Raw genomic sequence first — 20,268 nt, forward strand, 5'->3', positions numbered from 1 at the left:
ATTGGTGTCCGCTGGCTGCGGCGTAGGGCTGCGGTGTAGGGCGGGTCTGGGAGTTAACAGTGGGCATACCCTGACCTATCCCTGCACCCCAGTCCTGGGGCTCCCCAACAGTGTGGAGGAGATGTGTCCTGACATCCCAGTGCTAGAGCGGCTCATGGCAGAAATCGGGGGGCTGGCCGAGTCCGGGGCACGCTACACGGAGATGCCACATGTCATCGAGATTACATTGCCTATGCTGTGCAGCTACCTGCCCCGCTGGTGGGAGCGAGGGCCCGAGGCTCCTCCACCAGCCCTGCCCGCGGGGGCTCCGCCGCCCTGCACAGCTGTCACCTCCGACCACCTCAATTCCCTGCTGGGGAACATCCTCCGGATCATCGTCAACAACCTGGGCATCGACGAGGCTTCGTGGATGAAGCGGCTGGCGGGTGGGTCCTCTGAGAGAGTATCGGTTGGGAGTGAGGGTCAGGGGCTGTGTTGGAGGTCGGAGGTCTGGTGCCAGCGACACGGACGCCCACCCTCCCTCCCGCAGTGTTCGCCCAGCCCATTGTGAGTCGTGCCAGGCCGGAGCTCCTGCGTTCCCACTTCATCCCTACTATTGGGCGACTGCGTAAGCGCGCAGGGAAGGTGGTGGCCGAGGAGGAGCAGCTGCGCCTGGAGGCCAAGGCAGAAGCCGAGGAGGGTGAGCTCCTGGTGCGGGACGAGTTCTCCGTGCTCTGCCGTGACCTGTACGCCCTCTACCCACTGCTCATCCGCTACGTGGACAACAACAGGTCAGCAAGGCCCGGGCCTGACTCTGGCTTCCTCAGCCGCCATGTCCTCTTCCAGCCCTGTGCAGCCCTCCCTCCCTCCCTGTCCCCTCTGAGCTGGGGAGACAGCTGAGTGGGTAAAGTCCTGAGTTGGAACCCAGAACCCATGTAAAGTGAACACAGCAGCACGCGTCTGCAATCCCACGGTGCTCCTGTGGTGAGCGGGAGGTGGAAATGAGGCAATGTCTGGAAACCTGGAGCCCACCTAGCCCGGAGCCCGCTGTGGTGGACAGCAAAGCCTGTGTCTCAAACAAGGTAGCAAGGGCCAGCACGTGCACCCACATACACACAGTCAGCCTTCCTGGGTTTGTCCCCTCTGATCCTTTACCCCATGAGGGTCACACTATCCACTACAGGGTGACTTGTCACACACACGCGAGCGCGCGCGCGCGCACACACACACACACACACACACACACACACACACACACACAGTGTCTCCCTGTGTGTGGAACTAAGTGCCTGCTTATGTAGTGAAGCCCAGTGGTCAGGCTTCCTTCATGGAGAGGAGAAAGGAGCACAGGTAGAGTCTGTTTAGCCTAATAATCCCCCAAGAACACAGGTATTCAAGAAAAAAAAAAAAAAGATGTGCAAAAGTGTCAGCCAATTGCTAACTAGTATCTTCCCAAAACCAAAAGCACTACTTAGATAGCTAGTACTCCAAAATCCTGTCAAAAACATTGTAAGGTTGTCTTGGGCTCTGTGATTGATTAGCTATGTCTGCCAGGGGGCAGCAAGCAATGGCGTGCACTCTCTATAAACTCTGTTCCAGACTTGGACAGCACTTGAACTGTGACGTACACCTTTAAACCCAGCACTTGGGAGGCAGAGGCAGGCAGATCTCTGTGAGTTCCAGGCCAGCCTGGTCTACAAAGCGAGTTCCAGGACAGCCAGGTCTGCACAGAGAAACTGTCTTGAAAACAAACAAACAAAAAGCAGTATGCTGCAAAAGACACGTTTATCCTCCTATCTACAACATCAGTTATCTACAGTTCATAGTGGCTAGAAAATTCCAAACTGGGTATGATGGCATATACCTCAAACAGCTGAGGCAGGAGGATTGCTGTCCTCCTGCTCTGAATTTTTTTAAAAAAATGTCTGGCAGGACACGGTCATGGAATTAAAGAACCCCAACATTCAGGAGACAGATCTCTGTGACTTTGAGGCAAGCCTGATCTACATAATGAGCTCTGGGCCAGCCAGGGCTACAAATTGAGATCCTGTCTAAAAAAAAAAAAGAAAAGAAAAGAAAAAAGAAAAAAAAGAAAATCTGACTTTTTAATTTTTCACAGAACTGACTAGATTCCCTTAAAACACTGCACCCCTCTGCTGAGTGTCTCTTGGTTCCCATGAACGCCTCGGAGTCTCCCTGGGGACCCCTGCACACCTTACCCATTCCTTCCTGACCCCCAGGGCACACTGGCTGACAGAGCCCAACCCCAACGCAGAGGAGCTGTTCAGAATGGTGGGCGAAATCTTCATCTACTGGTCCAAGTCCCACGTGAGTCCCCATCCATGAGTGAACCCCCCCCTCACGCTGCAAGCCCCGCCCCTACCGGCCTCCTCTCGGGTGCTTCCTCCCGGTCTCGGGGTCTGAGCCCCACGATGCTTCCTCCACCAGAACTTTAAGCGCGAGGAACAGAACTTTGTGGTCCAGAATGAGATCAACAACATGTCCTTTCTGACTGCCGACAATAAGAGCAAAATGGCCAAGGCGAGTGCTTAGCAGAGCAGAGGAGGAGGGGACAGGAGCACCCCGCCCAGGCGGAGGAGGGGATGGGAGCACCCCGCCCAGGCGGAGGAGGGGACGGGAGCACCCTGCCCAGGCCGAGGAGGGGACAGGAGCACCCCACCCAGGCGGAGGAGGGGACGGGAGCACCCCAACCAGGCGGAGGAGGGGACGGGAGCACCCCGCCCAGGCGGAGGAGGGGACGCGGAGGAGGGGACAGGAGCACCCCACCCAGGTGGAGGAGGGGAGGGAGCACCCCAACCAGGCGGAGGAGGGGAGGGAGCATCCCACCCAGGCGGAGGAGGGGACGGGAGCATCCCAACCAGGACTACTTCCTTGGCCCCTCCTGCCCCAGTCGCCTGCAGTTTCAGTCACGTACCCTTTAGCTGTCAGGGCACACGCCTTCCCTCCTCCTCACTCTAACCCTTCGGGTACCTTCACTCCTCATCGCCCTCCTTTTCACATTACTCTCCTCCTCACCTACCTCCTCTTCCTCAACTCCATCTTCCTCCATCTTCCCAATTTCTTTCCTCCGTCCCCTTCCATCCTTCCCCCATCTCCTTCCCCATCCCTCCCCTCTACCCCCTCCCCTCCCCCATCACTTTTCATTTTTCCTATCTCCCCTTTTTTCCCTTCTCTCCCCATCACTCCACACCCTCCCTTTCTTTTCTCTCTGTTCACAACTGCCCTCTGTGGGATCCTAAAGAACAGCACCCCTAAGTCAAGGTCTGGAAACGCTCAACTAAAGGATGGGTCGGATGGAGGGTGGGCAGAGGATCCAGGGTCTGGGGCTCTCTGTCCAGCTGGGGTAACCCTTCTTGTCTCTGTCTGCAACCTGTTGAAGCAGGCGGGAGACGTACAGGTCAGCGCCACATCTGGAACCTTCTGCATGGCTTTTGGCTAATACCTGTTCCCACCCAAGCCCCATCCTCTCAAACCCGTCCCGTCCCGTCCCTGCCCTTTGTCCTTTGCTCATGGCCCCCATCCTCTACCCTCTTTGTTTTCTTCCTCCCTACCACCCACTCCTTCCCCCACTCTCAGCTTTGATGAGTTTTGACGAGTTGTTGAATTATTTCTTTTCTCTGAGTTTGGTGGTGGTTTTTCTTTTCTTCCTTCTTTTTTTTTTTTTTTTTTTTTTTTTTTTTGTAACAAAACCAAAAAAAAAAAAAAAAAAAAAAAAATCAACCTGCATTGTGGGCTGACTTCCAGGGGGATGGGGTGGGGTAGGACAGCTGCATGGCTGGGGGCAGCCCTGGCTGTGCACAGGCCTGTGTTTTGGGCTCTGACATTGAATGGATGTGGGGAGAGCCCAGTGATGGTTGTGAGCTCTGTGACTCCTGCCAATGTCATCTTTCTGTGCCTCTGATGGCATCCACCGATGGTCCCCAGGCCCGGGGCTCTTGAAAGGGTTAGAAATGTTGCATGTAGGATGTGGGCATTGTCTGGCACTTGGGCCATGCTCGGCATTGCCTTGGATGGGGCTCTGGCCGCAGCTTGCCACTGGGGGACTTCTTGTCGGCATGACTGGAGTGGCCTTGGCCAGGGAGAGGTCTGCACCCAAGACTTCAGAACATGGCTGTGGGACTCTGTGTTCCGTGTTTTGGCTTCCGGATCTTTCCAGATCTCTCTTGCATTGCCTGTCCCCTGGTGTCCTTGCCTACCTCGGTCTTTTCAGTGTCTTCCCTGTCTTCCAACTTATCTTGTCTCTTGGGGCTCTTTGTGGGCCCACATCTTTGTTTTTGGAAACTTGGTCTGGGGTGTGAAGTGTGGGGTGGAGCATGGTAGACATGGGACTCTGGAATTTTCTTAGAGATCAGTAAAGCTTGAGAAACCAGGGAGACATATAAGGGCTCCAGTTAGAAGTGGGGAACGCGGGTTCTGGATGGGGTGGGAAGGTTGTGGTCAGGGCTGTGGCACAAGGTAAGGTCAGGGCGGAAATAGACAGGTACTCTGATGTTAGAGGCCTTGCTTGCCATACAGGTTAGGAGCTGGATTGTGTAAAATGGCTGTAGGTTGGGGCTGGGGCAGTGGGGTGTGGACTTGGGCAAGCCTTGAGCCTGGTGTCTCTGCAGTCAGGTGGCTCCGACCAGGAACGCACCAAGAAGAAACGCCGGGGAGACCGGTACTCGGTGCAGACATCTTTGATCGTGGCCACACTCAAGAAGATGTTGCCAATCGGACTAAACATGTGTGCTCCCACTGACCAGGACCTCATTGTGTTGGCCAAAGCCCGCTATGCCCTGGTACCTGCCCAGCCCCTCCCAGCACCCCACCCTGTCCCCAGGACCCCGTGAACCCTAGGATCCAAGGGAGCCTCTCAGAATCCTACTGTGGGATTCCCAAAAGCCCTGCAGGACCCCTGACACTATCAAACCCTCTAGGATGCTCTGAGCCTTGCCCCGGGATGCAGAGGACCCCACTCAAGAAACCTAGGATTGGTGCACATTTTAACCCCCAATTGCAGCCAGAGACCCTTAGGGGTCCACTAAGCTCTGTTAGGGCCCACTGGCCTCTCCCCCCACAACCATGTTATAACCACTGAGACCCTCATGATCCCCTCCAAGACACCTGGAGTCTGAAATCTCCATCAGGATGCCCCCACCCCAAATCTCCCAAGACTCACTGAACTCCTTATGACTCCCCATACACCCTCATGACTGAATTCTGGGGTACCCTCTGGCTCACCTCCTTTTGCCTTCAGGCCTCTGATGACACCCAGTCAACCTTTATGGTTCAAAGCACTTGCCTCCCAAAATCCTAACGTCCCCTTTCCCAGGGCCATCAATTCCCAACCTCTGAGGTCCCAAAGGGTCCTGAGAATCAATCCAGCTGGGACCTCCCCTCCCCACAAAAAAACCAATTCTCCCATACATAGAATGACAAGGCGATGCTTCCTTCCAGCCTCAGGACCCCTGCGAAGTCCCCCTCTAAGCACCAGAAGCTTCCTGCTCTGCTAGCCTCCCGAGGGCACTTGAATTCTCCTGTTGTATTGCACCGATCCTTTCCTGGGACTCTGGAGGCCACGCCTAGCCTTCCCCTCCTAGCAGATGTGGTGTCCTTAGAACACTGGAGCCCTCCAGACCCCCCATCCCCTCACTTTGAGCCTCCAGTTCCTCTTCAACCAGCTGCCTCCTCTTTTGGCCCTGGGTAGTCAGACATTTGATTGACCTTCCCAGCTTCCTATAACCTCTGGTGACCTTGCCAGTTACCGCATAGTACCCCATCACCTCATTCCTCCAAAATTCCTCACCCTATTCAGCCCTGAAAAGTCCCTTTTTGGGCTGTTTGGTTTTTGATGGTGTCCCCTGTCACACACACCCCAGGCTCACTAATCCCTTCTGTCCCTTCACGGCAAGCCTGTGACTCTCCCTAGACATCCGTCCTCAGCCTGCATTCCTCCTAGGCCATAACCATCAAGTCCTGGGAGTCAGGCCTAGAAAGGGGAGGGCTACGGGTCATGGAGGAGGGAGAGGCCTCCAGGGTGACTCAGTGGGCCATCTCTTCCCAGAAAGACACAGATGAGGAGGTGCGTGAATTCCTTCAAAACAACCTCAACCTGCAGGGAAAGGTATGTCCTTTGTGGGGAGCACCAGGCATGGAAGGAGGGGCCATTATTATTATTATTGATTATTATTATTAAATTATGCTTATGTATTTAGTGTGTGTGCTGGCAAGCGTGTAGAAGTCAGAGGACAACTTGCCTGAATCATTTCTCTCCTTGTATCACGTGGGTCCCAGGGATTGAACTCAGATGTTCAGGCTTAGCAGCAAGGACCCTGAACCGTTAATCCATCTTGGCAGCCCTGAAGAGGGCACCTTGGTTCTCGAGCCCCCACCTCAGCTTGGCAGTAGGAAGGCAGGGGATGGGAGGAGGCGCCTTCACGTCCTTACCCCTCCCAGGTCGAAGGCTCCCCATCTCTACGCTGGCAAATGGCACTGTACCGCGGTGTCCCGGGCCGCGAGGAAGATGCCGATGACCCCGAGAAAATTGTGCGCAGAGTCCAGGAAGTGTCCGCTGTTCTCTATCACCTGGACCAAGTTGGTACCTTTTGTGGCTGAGTCTGTGGGCGGGGCCTGCTGGTGATGGGCGGGACTAGGAGCCGTGTGTGGATCTGGGGAAAGCGGCTGAGCCTTGCCCCGGGATGCCGAGGACCCCACTCAAGAAACCTAGGATTGGTGAACAAAGCATTGGGGCTGGGGCGGGGCCTCCTGAAGATGCCTGGGTTCTGTTGGGGGGGGCGGGGTCTTTGACCCTGCTCCGCTCTGTCTGCCTATAGACTTACACATGAGCCACTCCCCTCAGGGTTGGGTGGGACTGGGGCCAGTGCCATGATCTGAGGATGTGACATACTGCCCCACTCTCCAGACGGAGCACCCTTACAAGTCCAAGAAGGCGGTGTGGCATAAACTCTTGTCCAAGCAGCGCCGGAGGGCAGTGGTAGCCTGCTTCCGCATGACGCCCCTGTACAACCTGCCCACGTAAGGCCTCCAGGGAGGAGGAGAGCGCCAGGAACTTGGAGGAAGGGAACAGGAGGGGAGTCGGGAGGGTGGAGTGCCAATAGGGCTGAGTCTTGGGATTGAGAGCTGCAGATGCGCGGGGAGTGGGGGAGACTCGGAGACCCTTGCCCTTGCAGGCACCGAGCATGTAACATGTTCTTGGAGAGTTATAAGGCCTCCTGGATCCTGACTGAAGACCACAGTTTCGAGGACCGCATGATAGATGACCTATCAGTGAGCTGGGGACTGCCTGGGATGTGGAGCAGGGCTGGGCGGGGCTAGGAGAACCCTGGGGGCTGGAGAGGTAGCTCCCTAGTTAAGGGCACTGGTTGCTCTTCCAGAGGACCGGGAGTTCAATTCCCAGCGCCTACAGCTCACAGCTGTCTGTAACTCCAGTTCCAGGGGATCTGACACCCTCACACAGACATACAGGCAGGCAAAATACCAATGCACATAAAAAAAAAATTAAAAGACATAGAAAAGAAATGGAGGGCTGGAGAGATGACTCAACGGTTAAGAGCACTGGCTGCTCTTCCAAAGGTCCTGAGTTCAATTCCCAGCAACCACATGGTGGCTCACAACCCTCTGTAATGAGATATGGCGCCCTCTTCTGGCCTGCAGGGATACATGCAAGCAGAACACTGTATACATAATAAATAAGTCTTTTTCAAAACAAAGAAATGGGACCCCTTAGGCTTGATTAGGGGAAATAGAGAAAATTCTGATTCAGCAAGGCTATGAGAGGAGACTGAAGGGGACCCCCAAAACGCCATCCTCCAGCGCTCACTCCATCCCTCCAGAAAGCCGGGGAGCAGGAGGAAGAGGAGGAGGAAGAGGAGGAGAAGAAGCCAGACCCCCTACACCAGTTGGTCCTGCACTTTAGCCGCACTGCCCTGACGGAAAAGAGGTGAGGGCAGCGCCCAGATCAGAAAAGAAAGCACGCCCACCTTCAATCTTTAAAAGCAGGTTGATCTATTCATGATGCGTGCACATATGCATATATGTGCTCAGTGCTCATGTGGAGGCCAGAAGGCAACTTGAAGGGGGTCTGTTCTTTCCTCCCACCATGGGTGGGTCCAAGCTATGAAACCCAGCCTTCCTTGGCAGCAAGCTCTTTTACCTCTGAACCCTCTTGCTGGTCCCCAACTATCGGAGCTTTTAGCGCAACGTTGTATACAGTATACAGCTGAACACCTCACAAGAGCATCTTGTCTGGGGCTCACAGAAGATATCACGTGGGTTTGCTAGAAGAACTTGTCACACATAGATAACATCTGGGCTGGGGATGTAGCTCGGCAGTAACATGTTTGCTTGGCATGCACAAGGCCTTGGGTCCAACCCCCCCCCCCAGGAGCTGGAATAAAAACAACAGAAGTGAAAACATTTTTCTGACAAAGATCAGGCTGTTGTGGGGGGAAATCAATATATATGAAAATTATTTTCTAACACACTTGAAGACTTTCATATGGGTTAATGACAATCTTTGTAATCAATGATAGTGAGGATGCTTCTAGTAATTGTAGGCAAGGGCTGGAAGGATGGCTCAGCAGTTCAGGGCTCTTGCTGCTCTTACAGAGTACCCCAGTTCAGTACCAGCACCCACAAACTGCTGGCCACCATCTGTTATCTCCAGCTTGGGGAGATTTGGCTCCCTCTTCTGGCCTCTGAAGGCACTGCATGCACATGGTGCACATTCGGACAAAGTGCGCACACATTGAATTTTAAAATTAAGCTGGATGTGGTGGTGCACAACTCTAATCCCAGCACTCAGGAAGCAGAGGCGGATGGCTCTATGTGAGTTCAAGACCAGCCTGGTCTACAGAGCAAGGTCCAGGATAGCTAAAGCTACACAGAGAAACACTTTTGAAAACCACACACACACACACACACACACACACACACACACAATTAAAAATTAATAATAGAGCAATATCTATAAAGTGCTCATTATGTCTGGCACAATACTAGTCACTAAACAGCACACTGGCTCGCTTACTCTTTAGACTACTCTTACCAACTCTGTTTGTTCTGCGGATTTTTCTCACCTAACATGAGGCCAAGATCTAGAGTGTCTGGGGCTGGGTGACAGACAAGGACCCACACTCTTTCTAATTTTCTATGCTGTCAATCTTAGCTGGAGTCTTTTGGTCTGTGTTAGTCTCTTGCATGTCATTGAAAACATCATATTTGACCGAGACAGTTAAAGTAAGATGTATTCCGTTTGCTCTTGCTTGTTGAAGAACATCTTACAGGGACATAACCACACCTATTCATTTATATTCCGTGCCTGCTCTCGCAAAAGACAGAGTTGAGGGTGCAATTGAGACTCTTATGACCTGAAAAGCATAAAGTATTTTCTATTTGCCTGTCTTTGTGAGACTCCCTCTGTAGACCAGGCTGGCCTGGAACTCACAGAGATCCTCTTGCCTCTGCCTCCTGAGTGCTGGGATGAAAGGCATGCGCTTGGTTTTGTTCTTTCTGAGACACAGTCTCACTGTGCATCTCTTGTGTCAGCCTCCTGAGTACTAGGATGGCAAGCTTGGGATACACCAGAATCTTGTTTCAAAATGTTATTTTGGTTTAGTTTCAGTGGATTTCAGTCCATCATGGCTGAGAAGGCATGTCAGTGGGAGTGTATAGCCAAGGCTATTCACACCCTAACCACATGCCAGACAGGAGGTTGAGCCTTCCCCCTCCACACCCCTGGCAAGACCTTTGACCTTTTTTCTCCCTGGTAAGCTTATACGCATAGCTCATGGGTCAAGATTGTGACATCCACCCACCTAGCTGCAAGGGGCATGGGGAAGCCAATCGTCTTGTTTCACATCCGTGGGAGACTCGTGACTCTAGAGTTGGTCTATGTAGGCTGAATCCAGTGCAAGTTGTACAACCTCGACCAATCAAGATGGTCTGTGACTCAGTTTCCATATCTGTAAAATGGGGCTGGTGATATACCTGCCTGATCGGATCCCTGTGAAGATAAGTCAGTTAACACGTGGAGATCTCCCGACAGCTTTCTAAAATAATAGATATAAAACGGGCGGCCTCAAGGTGAGCATGGTGCCACCCACATGTAGTCCCAGCACTCAGAAAGACGAGATAAGGGTTGAAGGCCAGGAGATGTAGCTCAATTGGTAGAGGAATCTCCAGGACCACAGAACCAGGCGTGGTGGTACACACCTGGGGTCCCAGGACTCAAAAGATGCAGGCGCCATGGTGAGAAACTTGGGGTCATTTCAACGACATATTGAGTTTGAGGCGAGCCTGGGCTATGTGAGATCTTATCTCAATTAAGAAAAGGAAAAGAGGAATCAAAGGCAAGCAGATCCCTGGGTTCGAGGCCAGCCCGGTCTATAGACGACCAAAAAAAAAAAAAAAGAGCAAGAAAGAAAGAAGGAAGGAGGGAAGGGAAGGAGGGAAGGGAAGGGAAGGGAAGGAGGGAAGGGAAGGAGGGAAGGAGGGAAGGGAAGGGAAGAGAAGGAGGGAAGGGAAGGAGGGAAGGGAAGGGAAGGAGGGAAGGGAAGGGAAGGAGGGAAGGGGAGGGAAGGGGAGGGAAGGGAAGGAGGGAAGGGAAGGGAAGGGAAGGAGGGAAGGGAAGGAGGGAAGGAAAGGGAAGGGAAGGAGGGAAGGGAAGGAGGGAAGGAGGGAAGGGAAGGGGAGGGAAGGGAAGGGAAGGATGGAAGGGGAGGGAAGGGGAGGGAAGGGAAGGAGGGAAGGGAAGGGAAGGGAAGGAGGGAAGGGAAGGGAAGGGAAAGCATTGGGAGGTGTCCTACTGGGTCTGTCTGTCTCCCTGCTTTATTCCTCAGCAAATTGGATGAGGACTACCTGTACATGGCATATGCCGACATCATGGCAAAGGTGAGTCCTGCCTCCGCTCTCCGCTCTGCAGGGTTACCCCCACCCCCACCCCTCCCACTCACTGCACTGAAGGGGCTAGTGGGGGAGGGGGCAGGGCATCCACTCTGCTCACTCTCACCAGCAACCGATGCTGCTCCCCAGAGTTGCCACCTGGAGGAGGGCGGGGAAAATGGCGAGGAAGGTGAAGAGGAGGGATCAGAAGTGTCCTTTGAGGTAGGTGGATGGGGGTTGGGAACTCTTGACTTCCATTCATCCGACCTGTGACCAGAGAACTATACACAGCAGCAGCAAAGTTAGCCCTCAGGGGTGAACAACACAGGACCCTAACATGAACTATGCAAGTTACTCACTGCGCTATGGGGTAGAGGGTGGAGCCAGGATGGCCAACGGGGCGTGGTGGGTACAGCAGCCAGCCATGGTGTCCCGCACCTGTAATCACAGCATTCAGGAGCAGGAGTCAGTGGTATCATGAGTTCAAGGCCTGCCTAGGATACACCATGAGTTTTTAAAAAGGAGGGGGATATATTTAGGGCTAGAGAGATTTCTCTGTGGTTAAGAGCACTGGCTGCTCTTCCAGAGGTCCTGAGTTCAGTTCCCAGCAACCTCATGGTGGCTCACAGCCATCTGTAGTTCCAGGTCCAGGGACTCTTATGCCCTCTTCTGGTCTCTGTGGGTACTGTTTACATTACACACACAGACACTCAGGTGTGCACACACGCATACACAGAAAATAAACATCTTTATAAAATATGCATAAAAATTCATAAGCTAGGCATAGTGATTCTTGGTTGTAATATCAGCACTTGGAAGGCTGAGGCAGGAGAATGGTCAAAAGTCCCAAGCCAAGACAGGGCTACTCTGAAAGACCCTTGTCAAAACCAGATCCATAACTGGATCTGAAGCGAGATGTAGCAGGGGATAATTGAGAGGTTGCGATGGACGTTAAGTGGTATTTCAAGACGTCACGGGTCGCTTGTGATTCTTCCTGTTGACACAAGCAAGAGCTCTGACAGTCCCACCGCAGGCTTCCCTTAGAAAGTGATGCACGGCCACATGCGCCGTTTCCACGAACAGATGGCGCAGGCTCGAGGCACCAACCTTCCCGAGGTCCCTAGACCTGAGCCAGGCACAGGAGACAAGCAGGATGTGAGCCCCTTGGGGGATGGCGGGATCTCACATTTGGAGTGGCAGGTGTAGCTGGAGAGACGGACAGGGAGAAGGACCCAGGCTAGGATGCTGAGCCCTGTACCCCCCACCCCACCCCAGGAGAAGGAGATGGAGAAGCAGAGGCTCCTGTACCAGCAGTCACGGCTGCACAACCGGGGTGCCGCGGAGATGGTATTGCAGATGATCAGTGCCTGCAAAGGTGCCGTCTGTGCCCCCCAACCCTAGGCATTGCCGCTTTCCCCTGAGAGCACAAGCCCACCCAGTCCCTGCTGACCCTGCTGGCTCCCGCCACCTCTGCATGCCTCCAACCTGCAGCCACCTCTGCATGCCTCCGACCTGCAGCCACCTCTGCATGCCTCTGACCTGCATACACACTCCAGCTCTTGCAAATTCTTTCTGCATGCCTGCTTTTCAGTCTCCCACCCATCCCTTGCTCTCTCTCTCTCTCTCTCTCTCTCTCTCACACACACACACACACACACACACACACACACACACACACACACCGGCACACCGGTCCTCACACACACACTTTACCTCCTCCCTTCATGTTCCTGTGATGACTGATTTTTTTGTTTGTTTGTTTTGGGTTTTGGTGGGTGGAGCCCTCAAATTCAGCAGATCATGTATTTATGTGTTTGTTTGTTTGTTTGTTTGTTTGTTTTGCCTCATCTCCACTACCTCCAGGAGAGACAGGTGCCATGGTGTCTTCCACCCTGAAGCTGGGCATCTCCATTCTCAATGGTGGGAACGCTGAAGTGCAGCAGGTAACGGACACACAGGATCTTGGGAGAAGGGTTAAAGGGTGGGTGAGCCGGGTGGTGGCACATGCCTTAATCCCAGCACTTGGGAGGCAGAAACTGGAGGATCTCTGTGAGTTCAAAACCAGCCTGGTCTACAGAGGACACCTTCCAAAACCACAGAGAAACCCTGCCTCGTAAACAAGCAAACAAAAAGAAGCAAAAAGATCCTATTTTAATAAAAAGTTTTCAGTATTATTATTTAAAAAAAAAGTGTGGGTGGGTAGGTGGGTGTGGCCGGGCGTTCCTGAGTGGCTCCCACGTTTCCCCGACCCCCATCTCCTGCTACTTCCACTGCAGAAAATGCTGGATTACCTGAAGGACAAGAAGGAAGTGGGTTTCTTCCAGAGTATCCAGGCGCTAATGCAAACGTGCAGGTGGGACCCCGAGTCTGCCTTCCAGTTCTGCGCTACTGGGGTGGCTGCGTTCTCCTGGCCTGGGCTACTCCTGTTTTACGTATACTGTCCCAGTCCAGGGAAAGAAACCTACACATTCTAGAGAGTTGGCTGGAGGAATTCATGTGGAAGGCAGGATGTCACAAGTTGTAAGAAAGAGTTATGGGGAAGCCAGGTGTTGGTGGCGCACACTTTTAGTCCCACCACTAGGGAGGCAGAGAGTTCGAGTCCAGCCTGGTCTACAGAGCGAGTTTCATGACAGGCTCCAAAGCCACAGAGAGACCCTTCTCTTGAAAAAAAGGGAGGGTGAGTTATGGGGGTGGGGGACAGAGGGAGGGCTCAGCAGTTAAGAGCACTGGCTGCTCTTTCAGAAGAGCTGGGTTCAATTCCCAGCACCCACACGGCAGCTCACAGCTGTCTGTACCCCCAGTTCCAGGGGACCCGACACCCGTGGCCGAATCCCAAAGTACATTTTTTAAAATGAGTAAATGAGTTATGGGTTGGCACCGTACCTTGGTGGCAGAGCGACTGCCTGGGTATGCAAGGCCTGGGTTCCTTCTCCAGCATGGAGGGGAGGATAGGCAAGTGAAGTGTCCCTGAGATCCCAGCACTCAGAAAGCGGAGGCAGGAGGATTACCGAGAGTGTAAGGATAGCCTGAGCTACATGAGACAAGCAGGACCAGGAGGTTATTGACCGTTCAAGGGAAGACACAGGTGCTCGGGCACTCTGGGACACTACACTTCATGGCCCGTCTACCATCTGTCTTTCCTTTCTCGATGCTACGGATTTTTCCCCTACCCCTCTGTAGGTTTTGCTAACCAGTGTTTTCTGTTTCTTCATGATTTCAGCTTGCATGCTGGACTCATGCAGGGCCAGAGTGGAGGAGGGTGGGGGCACAGATGGAGGCAGGAGGAGAGTGGGGTCCAGGCAGAGGGTGACAGACCGATGGGGTAGGCAGGGTCAAGCAAGCGTGAGATGGAGGCTGTGCTGAGGGCGAGGGGTGGGGCCAGGGACACAGCTTCCATCTGCTCTCAGGTTTTGCTTGCCCTCTGCCCTCTAATCCATCCCTTCGGTCCTCTGTGGCTCCTCGTCAGGCCATAGACCCTCACATCACATCAATCATCGCTTTCCTCAGTGTCCTGGACCTCAATGCCTTTGAGAGGCAGAACAAGGCAGAGGGGCTGGGCATGGTGAACGAGGACGGAACGGGTGAGACCTTCTTCCGGGCGCTCCTCCCCCAGGACATCACCTTCCTCAGGATCCCTCTCTCCATCCCGCCACTGCCCAGCCCACAGTCCCGGTCCTCCAAGCGTCCCCCTTCCCAAGAGTTGCCTCGGGTTCCCCCCAGGGTTGTTCCCCCAGCCCTGAGGACCCCTCCATCCCTCCAGGGCCTCCCTTCCCATGGGACCCACCCCGGGTGTCATTCTGTCTGGTGTTCCCTCCCCCATCACCCCATGGACCTGCCCTCCACATGCCCCAAGTCTCACTCTGGTTGCTGTTCATTAATGTCCCTAATCCGGTTAATCGAGTCTTCTCTTTGCTGTGTTTTGACGTGTCTAACTTTCCACCCTGACCTCTGCCTCCCGCCTCTCTCTCTCTCTCTCTCTCTCTCTCTCTCTCTCTCTCTCTCTCTCTCTCTCTCTCTCTCGTTCATGTCCCCTTTCCCCCTCTCTCCCTCCCCTGGCTTTCCTCCTCATCCCGCCTCCTTGCTGACCCACTCCTTCCTGTCTCCTTATGGCTGTCTTTCTCTCTGTGTTTGTGTCTCTGTGTGTCTGTGTCTGTGTCCTCAACTGTGTCACTGTACGTCTGTCTGTCTCTGTCTCTTTTTTTCCTCTTCTCTCCTGCTTCCTCCTCCCGTCCTGTTGGCTGCCCCAGTCATCAATCGCCAGAACGGTAATTCTCCCGCCACCCATTGCTGCGCTCACCCCTCCCCTTCTAACCCTGACGCCCCCTGGAGCTGAGGGTCTGGGACATCAGGGAGGTCAGGGTGGTGGGCCCGGAAGTGGATCCTATGGAGAAAGGCGAGTACAGAGGCTGGTGGCATTGTGAATAAGCCTTTTATCTAATAAGTCTTTCATCTAAGCCTCAGTTTCCCCGTGTGTAACACGGAAGTTAGAAAAGACAGCCAAGGTCCCTTTTCACCTGGATACTTTGGGGCTTCCAGACCCAGATTCCCAGTCCAGGGTGGAATGAGCCCTCCCCCATTCCCACCCCACCCCACCCTCTCTCTCTCTGCGCTGTCCCAAACCCAGACTGTGGTCAGCGTTTGTGGGAGGCAACCACTCTGATTGGTGCCGCGCGTGCCCACTGCGCCTGCTCTGATTGGCCCATTCCCAATCTAGTTCTTATAGCCATGATTGGTTTCTTTCAGATGTCTATTCTGATTGGACCATGTTGATTCACCTCCCTCTGCTTCTCCTGGGTTGGCTGCTTTGGAGGCTTTGGGGCCAGTTGGGTGGCTTTCAATCCCTGTCTCCTCCCAGCCCAGGCTTCCCCTGCTCACAGCCTTATGTGCAAGTGACCCCAACCCCTATAATCCATTAACCCCTGCAGCCTGGAGTGGGGCTCAGGGTTATATCAGCTGCTGACTGTCTTCTGAGTCACTCCAGATGTCACACAAGTGGTGACATTGGAGGGACACTGGTGTAGAAAGACACTTGAGACCCCAGCTTCATGACCCAGGGCTCCTCGGGCATCCATCTACGGATGTCACTGGCTAGTGTCTTGGATGCCGATGGCCCTCATAGTGTCTTTGAAGTAGTGGCCGCTCCTCTTAGCGCCCCATACATTGTGCATGGGTGTGCAGTGTGCATGGGTTGTGTGCATGTGTGTGCGGTGTCCTGGCGCATCTGACCCTCCGGGCCCTGCCCCTTTCCTTCCACTCAGGAGAGAAGGTCATGGCAGATGACGAGTTCACACAAGACCTGTTCCGCTTCCTGCAGCTGCTCTGTGAGGGGCACAACAATGGTAAGGAGCACAGGGGCAGGGGCAGAGGACACTGAGGTATGGCGGTTTCCAAAAGTCGCCTGAGCTGACCTCCAGTGCCCCGCCCCCGCGCGATGACTTCCGCAGCCATGCTGGCCCTGTCCAGCTTCAGTCTCTCTACCTTCCTCTACTCCAGGAAGCGCAGTGTGTGAGGATCTGGGTTCAAGGTCACCTTAGTTACATGCCTAGCCTGAGCTACATGAGGTCCTGTCCCAAAGAAACAAACAGTAGCAGATTTCTCTGAGTTCTGAAATTTCTGGAATCAGACCACTTATCTTCACTTTCATTTCCTCTGGCCAGTCCAGCTCCCCAAAGGCAATCTGCCAAAATCCAGTTTGGCCAGAAGTCAATTTACCCAAATGGGCAATTCGTCACACTCCATTTTCCCACAGGCATTTGGCAGCCCTCAGTGAGGGCTGGGTTCCAGTACTCAGCGTCCGCAGGCGGACTCATCACTTGGTGTTTAAAAGTGAAGCCATTGGATTTATTCATTTGTTTGTCACATAAAACGTTTTCCCAGAAGATGTACAATTCTTTCTTAACAGAAGCGAGAATTTTCACAGGCTCTGTCCTCATTATGCTAATATAACAAAATCCAGGGCGACACGGCCCGTTAGTTAAACACAGCGTTGATGGAAAAATAGAACTCCATTTGGCTCGAACGGCTCACACTAAAGGAGCAGTTAAGCTGGGCATGGCGGCAAGGGCCTGTAATCTCAGGGCTCTGGCAGCCTGGCAGGATGGTGATGAGTTCAAAGCCACCTGGCTGAGCAGTGAGACTTATCTCCAAAACCAAAGACAAAGAGCAGCCCAAACCCTGAACAACCTTTCCTTTCCCCACAAGGCCATTTCCCATTACAAATGTGCCACACAGTCATGTGTGCAATGTTCACAGCATATAGGAAACCATAGAGTGTGTGTGAGCATGTGTGTCTGTCTGTCTGTCTATGACTGTGGTGCATGTCTGTCTGTGTGACTGTGGTGCATGTATGTCTGTCTGTGAGTCGCATGTCAGTCTGTCTGTCTATGGCTGTGCTGTCTGTCTGTGGCTGTGTGGCGTGGGTGACTGTGTGACTGTGGTGCATGTCTGTCTGTCTGTGGCTGTGTGGTGCACTCTTATATGTGAGTGTGTAACTTGGTGTCTATCTGTGGCCCATCAGGCGTCTTCCTCTGGTCACTCTCTGCCTTATAGTCTTGAAACAATGTCTCACTGAACAAGGACAGCCCCACCCCCCACCCTACCCCCCCCCCCACAGCTTTTTCATTTAGACTGGCTGACCTGGCGGCACTTGGGATCTGCCTGTATTTTCCGCTACATACTAAATTCAAGGCTAGCCTGAGCTACATGAGATCCTGTGTCAAAAACAAAAACAAACAAAGCAAAGCCAAATAAAACAAAAGTGAAGAACAAGAAGAAATCTCTATTTTCACAATAATGAAAAAACTGGAGCTGGGCATTGGTGGCTCACATTTTAAATCCCAGCACTTGGGAGGCAGAAGCAGGCGGATCTCTGTGAGTTCAAGACCAGCCTGGCCTACAGAGTAAGTTCCAGGACAGCCAGACCTACACAGCGAAACTTTGTCTCCAAAAAAGAAAAAATAAATAAAAACAGCTGAGGCTGGATGTGATGTTTACTCAGTTGTAACTCTAGCAAGCGGAAGTCTGAGGTAAGAGGATTTGAGGCTAGCCTGGGGTGTCTCCAAACCCTGTCTCACAGAAACAAAAAGAGAGGGGAGTAGAGAGCTTAGTGGGTAAAGGGGCTTGCTGCCAGGCTTGAAGACCTGAGTTGGTTCTCAGGACCCATGTGGTGGATGGAGAGAACTGAATTCTGACCTCATTAGCATCTAGCAAGTGCAAACCTTCCCCCTTACCCTCAGGAATAAACTAACAAAACCCAAATTAGACAGGGTTTCCCTCTGCAGCCTTGAATGGCCTGGTACTTGCTATGTACACTAGGTTAGCTTCAAACTCACAGAGTTCCACTTGCCTCTGTCTCCCCAGGGCTGGGATTAATGGTGGGATGGACCATCATGCTCAAACCTAAATAAATGGAAAAAAATTAATGTATATGGGTATCTTGCCTGCAAATATGTATGTGCACCATGAGCATGCAGTCCTTGAGAAGACCAGAAGAGGGCGTCAGGTCATCTGGCACTGAAGTTACAGATGGTTATGAGCCACTATGTGGATGCCGGGGGAATGAAACCAGGGCCTCTGGAAGAGCAGCCAGTGCTCTTAATCACAGAGACATCTCTCCAGGCCCATAAATTAATTTTTAAAAGAAGAAAGGAGAAGGGGGAATCTGAATCCCCAACTGCATTTGCTGCATGGAGGCCTTCAACATCTTCAGATCAGTATATAAATGACGCCCCATCCCTTTCTGGCACACATACTTCGGACTTAGGAAGCTTATTACACGACTTCTGGCACACAGAAGGCACTAAATACAAACACTGCATAAATGATAGGCGCCATTGTTTCCCTAGACACAGGCGTGCACTGAATAAACAGTTGCTTCATTTCCTTAGATTTCCAAAACTACTTACGGACACAGACGGGGAACACGACCACCATCAACATCATTATCTGCACAGTGGACTACCTCCTGCGGCTGCAGGTGAGGGAGATCAGCCTCGAGGAGCCTGAGCCGGGGGCTGGTGGGACGGCTCCAACAATCCTGCTGCCCCCCCCCCACCCCACAGGAGTCCATTAGTGACTTCTACTGGTACTACTCGGGCAAGGACGTCATTGAGGAGCAGGGCAAGAGGAACTTTTCCAAAGCCATGTCGGTAGCTAAACAAGTGTTCAACAGTCTCACTGAGTACATCCAGGTAGGGCCAGGACTCGGGGAGCTGCGGAGGCAGAGCTGCCCGCATCCAGCACCCCTGCTTGGGGCTTCATGCTGCCCTCTGTCCTCAGGGACCCTGCACCGGGAACCAGCAGAGTCTGGCGCACAGCCGCCTCTGGGACGCTGTGGTGGGGTTCCTGCACGTGTTTGCCCATATGATGATGAAGCTGGCTCAGGTTTGAGTTCTTCCCTTACCCACCCTCTGCCTCCAGCCATCCCCTGAGCTCCCATGGCACCCTGGGCGGTTCCCTAGTGCTCTGGGCATATTCCAGACAGGCTCCCTCCCGTGGCTAAAACCCGCTATGGATTGGTCGTCTGCATGCGTCTAACTCTACCCCCACCAATCGGCTCGTTTCCCACCTACACTTCCATTGGTTTGACTTTGGATCCTACCCCTACTCTCCTATGATTGGTTGGTATTGTTTTCTCTCTGGTGAAGTCATCCCAGATTCTTCCAGTTTGGGGATGGGGCCATGCTTCTAGATTAGGGCCTGGGACTGAAGGAGTGTTCCTTCTTTACCCTGCCTGCGGCAGATGACTCCCGTGTCGGGTACCCATGATGTAAGGATCCTGCTCCCAGAATACTTACGCAATCCTTCTTCCCCCGCCCCTCCTCGCGGCCTCGATATTCTGCAGCCTTGTGAATGCCTCACACACACTCCATCCATTTGTGTGCTTCTGCTTGGGAGACTTAGTCAAGGCTTGTTGCTCTGGGCAAGTTTGTGCACTGCATGATAAGGGCAAGCTGACACATCCAAACCACTACAAATCCATTGGTGTAGTACAATAATAGGCCGGCAGGTGGCAGTCAAGCATTCTGAATAATTTTCCACCAACCAATAGTTTAAGGAAGGAGACCCTCCCCTAATTTGATGCCCTCTAACTTTGAAAGGGGTGAAATTGAGAATTCAGTTTCTCAGTACAGTTGGGCGTGTAATGTTGATGTGATCTTAAAATACTGGTGGAAATGAACTTCCAAGTACCACTGTGATAATTCAGCCACAGTCCAGTTGCAGGTTACAAGGGATATATTCAATACAAGAGGCTGGGGGGGGCGTGGCTCAGAGGCAGAGCCCCTGCCTAGAATCCCCCAGGGAGGGGCTGTAGAAATGATATCCAGGCAGCCAGAGGAAAGAAATGTCTGGTTGGCCAGACCCACTGATGTATTCATTCCTAAAGCC

The 20,268-nt window shown here is 53.1% G+C and overlaps 1 protein-coding gene across 1 annotated transcript in view; it reads left to right on the plus strand.

The window, feature by feature from the left end:
* The window catches only part of Ryr1 (ryanodine receptor 1), a 116,496-nt gene that overhangs the window by 65,825 nt on the left and 30,403 nt on the right, over positions 1 to 20,268 (plus strand). Inside the window, exons 66-87 of the mRNA XM_051207475.1 lie at positions 93 to 425; positions 530 to 770; positions 2,220 to 2,307; positions 2,428 to 2,520; positions 3,383 to 3,397; positions 4,608 to 4,778; positions 6,044 to 6,103; positions 6,436 to 6,573; positions 6,902 to 7,014; positions 7,170 to 7,266; positions 7,833 to 7,939; positions 10,839 to 10,890; positions 11,032 to 11,103; positions 12,157 to 12,256; positions 12,745 to 12,824; positions 13,158 to 13,234; positions 14,389 to 14,462; positions 15,129 to 15,146; positions 16,140 to 16,220; positions 18,768 to 18,856; positions 18,942 to 19,070; positions 19,159 to 19,263. Of these exons, the coding sequence (XP_051063432.1) occupies positions 93 to 425; positions 530 to 770; positions 2,220 to 2,307; positions 2,428 to 2,520; positions 3,383 to 3,397; positions 4,608 to 4,778; positions 6,044 to 6,103; positions 6,436 to 6,573; positions 6,902 to 7,014; positions 7,170 to 7,266; positions 7,833 to 7,939; positions 10,839 to 10,890; positions 11,032 to 11,103; positions 12,157 to 12,256; positions 12,745 to 12,824; positions 13,158 to 13,234; positions 14,389 to 14,462; positions 15,129 to 15,146; positions 16,140 to 16,220; positions 18,768 to 18,856; positions 18,942 to 19,070; positions 19,159 to 19,263 (2,333 nt within the window). The remainder of the gene's footprint in view (positions 1 to 92; positions 426 to 529; positions 771 to 2,219; positions 2,308 to 2,427; positions 2,521 to 3,382; positions 3,398 to 4,607; positions 4,779 to 6,043; positions 6,104 to 6,435; positions 6,574 to 6,901; positions 7,015 to 7,169; positions 7,267 to 7,832; positions 7,940 to 10,838; positions 10,891 to 11,031; positions 11,104 to 12,156; positions 12,257 to 12,744; positions 12,825 to 13,157; positions 13,235 to 14,388; positions 14,463 to 15,128; positions 15,147 to 16,139; positions 16,221 to 18,767; positions 18,857 to 18,941; positions 19,071 to 19,158; positions 19,264 to 20,268) is intronic.

This window comes from Phodopus roborovskii, unplaced genomic scaffold (assembly GCF_943737965.1).
Source record: "Phodopus roborovskii unplaced genomic scaffold, PHOROB, whole genome shotgun sequence".
Lineage (NCBI taxonomy): Eukaryota > Metazoa > Chordata > Mammalia > Rodentia > Cricetidae > Phodopus > Phodopus roborovskii.